Here is a 5,339-nt window from a genome sequence, read left to right as displayed (position 1 = left end):
GTGGCTTTGGGGTTTCCCTCCCCTTCCCCCTCCACCCCCCAAAAAAATTGAGTGAGAGGTACAAAAGGAAAAAAGATCACAGAGAACAAGAACTGTGAGACAAGGGAGGAAAACCAACTATGAAGAATTAGGAGCCACTTTCTGATACGTTTTGCACAGAGAGAAGCAGCACTTCTTCATTAACAGAGACGAAGAAATAGTTATCACACAAAGCTGCAGAAGAATTCACTGATGTTATGAGCAAAATGCAATAGCCAACAATCGGGGATGTGGGTTCACTGCTACCTGAAGTATTAAACAATAAAGCTGCCACCTTCCTTCTGGAATAACCACCTAATTGCCCTCACAGAGTAGGGAAATGGATGGTTTTCAGAATCTAATTGTTATGCATGGTAATGCCATGCATACCACCTGGATTTGTCCACCACCCCAAAAAAAACTGTTTTCCAAAACAAAAGTCACAAGCAAGTTTCAGACAAAATATATATATTTTAAAAAATCTTTACAATAAGTCAGGAAACATAGGAGCTTGCATACAGTTTATTATAATAACTCACTTCTCAGCTCCCTACAGTTCAGATAACCCTGGTGACAGTGTTTACAACTTCTAATTTTTGCTTTCATAACTTTAAAGCAAACAATACATTTGAGTGTATTTTACTCTGTGCAAATAAGACAACTTTTGGAATCCTTCAGAAGAAATATCCAAGATTCTGTTTGCAGAGGTCCTTTGTTTCTCAAAGATGATGTATGAGAGTTTTTGTTTTAAGATAAAGTGCTCCTGTCCAGCAGAACCCAAAGGCCTTCAAGAGTTCAGAGAGTAAGTTTAGCTCAGATTAAAAAATAATTGGTCATACAAATTCCAGCTTCCCATGTCCGCTGTACATTCCCCAGTGGACTAGTGAAAGAATTTTATCATTGCTGAGGTCTGAATGTCTCATTTTATCACAGGTCATGCAGCAGTTCTCATGACCAGTCACAGGCACCATGCATTCCAAGTCCAATTTTGCCACCTGCCCTTTTTTCGAATGATGTCCATGAAAACTATAGTGCAAACGGGAGAGCATTTGCTGTCGTTGATCTTGCAGTCTCTTATTTTCACTCCTGAGCATCCGCAAAGCCAGCATGATAAGGAGCACCAAGATTAGCCCACCAGCTATAGGAACAGCAATTACAGCTGCCCTGAACCATAACTCTTTTGAAGAGGTCAATTCCTGCACCTTGGTGATGAGATTCCTGCTGCTGTCATGTTGGTATCTGCTCCCTTGTCCTGCAAAGGGGAAAGATGCAAAGCTCATTTCAGTATCAACAACTGGTTTATATACAAGCAACTCCCTTAAACACCACACTGACAAGTTTAAGGAGCCACAGCTACACAGTCTTCAGTACCTACAGAAAATACTCCTATAAAGAAAAAGATGAGTTTCTAAGGCTGTTTATAACATGGAATTTCTTACCCTGATAGTTGATTTAACTAGGAACACCACTGCCATTGCTTCTTAGAAGCAATGTCAAGTTGGCAAGACAGACCTCTAATATTAACGCAGACAAAAAAGCTACTCAACTGATATGCTCCTCTGCATCCAGCCACCCGCTTCTCCCTCTGGTGTCTTTACTTACATTAACAACTAAATCAATACCAGACATAGAAGGTTTTGACTGTCACCAGCCTGATGGCCAGAAGAGAGATCTCCCTGAAGCTTCCATGCCCTACCTGAAGTATCGCCCCTGGAAGGAGACAAAACATCATGCAGTCCTCTGTAATTGCACATATCTTCGTGACAGCATTCCAATGTGGACATGGTGGTGGTGCCAGAGTGGTTTTGTGCTTGTTTGGCTTGGCAGATATCAACTGTGCTTGCAATAGAGTCCAAGCAGCCATGAGTAAGTGGGGAATGTGTATTCTGAGGATCAAGCAGTCTGGAGAAGCAGGCACTAAGCTCAGATTTGCACATATAGCCAGTTGCAACACAGTGTGCAGCATCACAGTAGCATCTGATTTCACCTGAAAAATAAAAATTGTGCAAGAAAGGTAAGAATTTGGTCCTTTAAGGACACCTCACTAGGTATCACCTCTTATTAGCCACAAGCATCACACAACCAAACCCAGTGCCAGTTTCGGGGTACTCCTCTACACTAAATCCATGAGAGCAGGGTTTTTTTTCCTTCCCATCACTGTACAGCACCTACTTCACTGTAACCTTAATCCCTGCAAATGCCTTGGGGCACTTGTTTTAATTACTAGTACTATAGTCCTTTGAATTAAAGCAAAACCATTTCACTAAAACAAGAACTGGGGGGGGCAAGGAAGGTCACAGCTTTTTTTTTTCCCCAAGGTAAATAACTAACAAGACCATTTTATAGCTACTTCCACTCGCTATCAGCAGTTGCATTAAACCACATTTAAAATGAAATCCCAGTTTTAAAAGCAATACACACCTTCAGTCCTATAAGGAAGTCACATCTATGTTTTAAAGCATTACTACAGGAACAGCATTCTATTTTTATAAAGGTAACACTTCTTTTAAACTGGGCGTAAGCACACAACAAAAATACTAGGTTTAAATATTTGTGTGACAAACAAACAAAAAAAATCGGAACTGCTGAATTGTTTATTACCTCTCAATACTGTGCCAAAATTTAAAAGGTTTAACTAACACCTTATAAAGCTATTAGCTAGAACCATTACCATCTAAGTCTCCCAGTCAGGAAAGTTTTTACTGTGTGAAACTGGGCAACTATTTGTAATTTCTCCAGAAAGAGAGAAATTCTTTAAGTAGCCATTCATGCAAAAAGGCTTTTTTATCAGTATTATAAAACAGAAACAGTGTAGTTTATAATTAATCTGTTCGCCAGAGTCAATGTTTCTCAACTCAAATGTAAAGTTATTAAATGGGGTGAAACTGCAAGGCTAAAAGCTCCCCCTTGCCCCTCCCCAATTTTGCACGCAATCCAACATGCAGTCAAAAGGGGAAACACTTAGACCAAAAATCCTCTACCAGCTCTATGAAAAATCTCTCAGGAAACCTCAAAAATTTCTGAAGGAAGCGATAACAAAGTTCCCTTCATAAAACTCTTCATTTTGTGCTTTCCAAACTGCTCTGGTACGAATTATACATGTCCTGTGCTCTAGGGAAAACTTACTCTTTCTAGGCAAGTTGCAACTCAAACATAATTCAATGTGCCATCGATCCAAGGTTTAGGATGAAGCCAGTTTTTGGAGCCATCCTTAGAAGAGTGGACTTAAAAGTACTTCTAATGTGCCTGGTGTACTTGCCATCGTAGTGGCACCAAGGCTTTCAAAGTCAACTGAATTGTCAGATGTCTTCCTTCTACAGTTGGCACTTCAAAAATCAATCTACAGGCTTCCCTGCTGCCACCCTTTCGTATGATGCTTCCTACCACCCCATACCTAAAATGTGTTCTGAAAGATGTTAAAAATCATCCCAACCAAGTTAGCTTCCCCTCTTCAGCCTACCTTAATACTTTCCCGAAAACGCTACTGCGGGCTCCAGGCCTTGAAGTTCCCGCTGCTCTTTAATAACTCTGCTTAATAGAAGCCAAATGATGGAGTGTCTCACTGTCTCCAGTCCAATTCCCTTGGGCTTTTAGACCAAGTAACCTAATTTTTTGTTAATTCACACACACTGTCACCCAGCGTGCTATGGAAAAAAGACTCAATCATTTTCTAAGCATTCTATGCGAGGTCTTCCCCCTACCCTCTCTGAAAAAATAATTTCTATCATTTTCTCACTGTATGAGAGTTAAAAATAAGATGCAAACAAGGAATAGCACCAGAGCTGACAGTCCTTTCATGAGCCTCAGCACAGCACAGGAAGAAAGTGAAACAACACGCATACTTCCATTTTAACTGTTTATACAATCACACTTAAAATTCTACATTTTATTGACCTAAGACAATCTTATAAACAAAATCTGACAGGCTAGTCATCAGGTTAATTCAACTGCTTTTTAATTAAAGCCACATTTTCAGTGAAACAGAATGGACTTTGTATTACTGTATTAAAACTGTATTTCTGTCAATTCATAAAGTTTCTTCCTGTGCTATGCAAAAGGCCAGAAAGGGTATTTAGTATTTTGAAACAGTGAACAATGCCCTTCTGTTCCCTCCTCTTTCTTGTTACTGTATGTAGCTATTAAAGAAAAATGTCTGCTTTTAGTCAAGATGGCTACAGGAGAGACTGCAGGCTTCTCTTAAAGCTTTTGAAGTCAACAGCAGCCAGAAGTCTGTGATCCCCTAATTATATCATTATCAGGCACATAGTTTCAGTATCTGCGACTTCACATCACTCAGTCACTCCCTGTTCTGCCCGCTTTGATGGGGCCAGCAGGCTCCCCCCTGCACGCTGCAAGGGCTGTTATTTAGGGTTAATTACAGCCTTCCTTCCAAAATAAATACCGTCGCACATCATCACCGCGCTAACTTATCCTTTAACCTTCTCCCCGGAGCACGGCAATTACAGGCAGCCAGAGGGTCGCCTCTGCCCCGGCAGGGCGCTCCCCGGGCGGCCAGCCCCCAGCGGGCGGGTGACAGGGCAGGGCGCGGCCGCCCCTCGGCGCCGCGGGCTCGCCCGGGGACGGGCCGCCGCTCCCGCTTTGGCAACCGCGGGCCCCCGCGCTCGGGCTGACCGACACCGGCGGCCAGGTGGGAGGGGAGGGGAGGGACGGGACGGCGCAGCCCCGGCGGCTCCCCGCCGCCGCCCGCCAACAAAGGCTCGGCGAGGAGCTCCCGAGACAGCACGGGCCCCCCCACGACCCCCTCCCGCCGGCCTCGCCTGGGGGGCGGCCGCGGCATCGGCCCCGCCGCGCTGACACCGCCGCCGCCCGAACGACTCGCCCCCGGGGCCGGCTCCCCTCAGGCCCCCCGCGCCCGCCTTCCCTCAGGCACCAGGCCCCCTCAGGCGTCCCGTCTCCTCAGGCGCGGCCCCCCTCAGGCGCCGGGTCCCCGCAGACCCTGAGCCCCCTCAGGCTCCCCCGGCCCCAGGTCCCCCGCCGCGGCCTCACCTCTGGTGAGCAGGACGGCCATGGCGCACAGCTCCAGTTGCAGCCAGATGAAGATGTAGCTGGAATGGCGATCCATTTACCCGCCCGCCCGACCCGCGGCGCGGCGCCGCTCGCCACAGCCCGCAGAGCAGGCACGGCCGAGCCGCCGCCGCCGCCCGCCCCTGCCCCGCCGGAGCACCGAGGAGCCGGTCGCCCACGGGCAGAGCCGTTGCGCGGCCACCGCTGCGGCGGGCAGGGGGGACGGCCGCGGCTCTCTGCCTTCCTCTCCCTCCTCCGCCGCGGCGGAGGCCCCGTCCCCAGGAGCAGCACCAGGC

General features: G+C 46.8%; 1 protein-coding gene across 1 annotated transcript; it reads right to left on the bottom strand.

Annotated features, from left to right (window-relative positions):
• Window positions 1–469: 469 nt before the first annotated feature.
• BAMBI (BMP and activin membrane bound inhibitor) lies at window positions 470–5,101 on the bottom strand. Its single transcript, XM_050892130.1, has 3 exons — window positions 5,026–5,101; window positions 1,715–2,005; window positions 470–1,270 (listed from the first exon to the last, which is right to left on the bottom strand). Exons 1-3 carry the CDS (start codon window positions 5,099–5,101, stop codon window positions 852–854), a joined length of 786 nt encoding a protein of 261 aa, XP_050748087.1. The 3' UTR covers window positions 470–851.
• Between the last annotated feature and the right edge of the window lie 238 nt (window positions 5,102–5,339).

This window comes from Gymnogyps californianus, chromosome 2 (assembly GCF_018139145.2).
Source record: "Gymnogyps californianus isolate 813 chromosome 2, ASM1813914v2, whole genome shotgun sequence".
In the NCBI taxonomy this organism is placed as follows: domain Eukaryota; kingdom Metazoa; phylum Chordata; class Aves; order Accipitriformes; family Cathartidae; genus Gymnogyps; species Gymnogyps californianus.
This window is presented reverse-complemented; position numbering and strand designations above follow the sequence as displayed.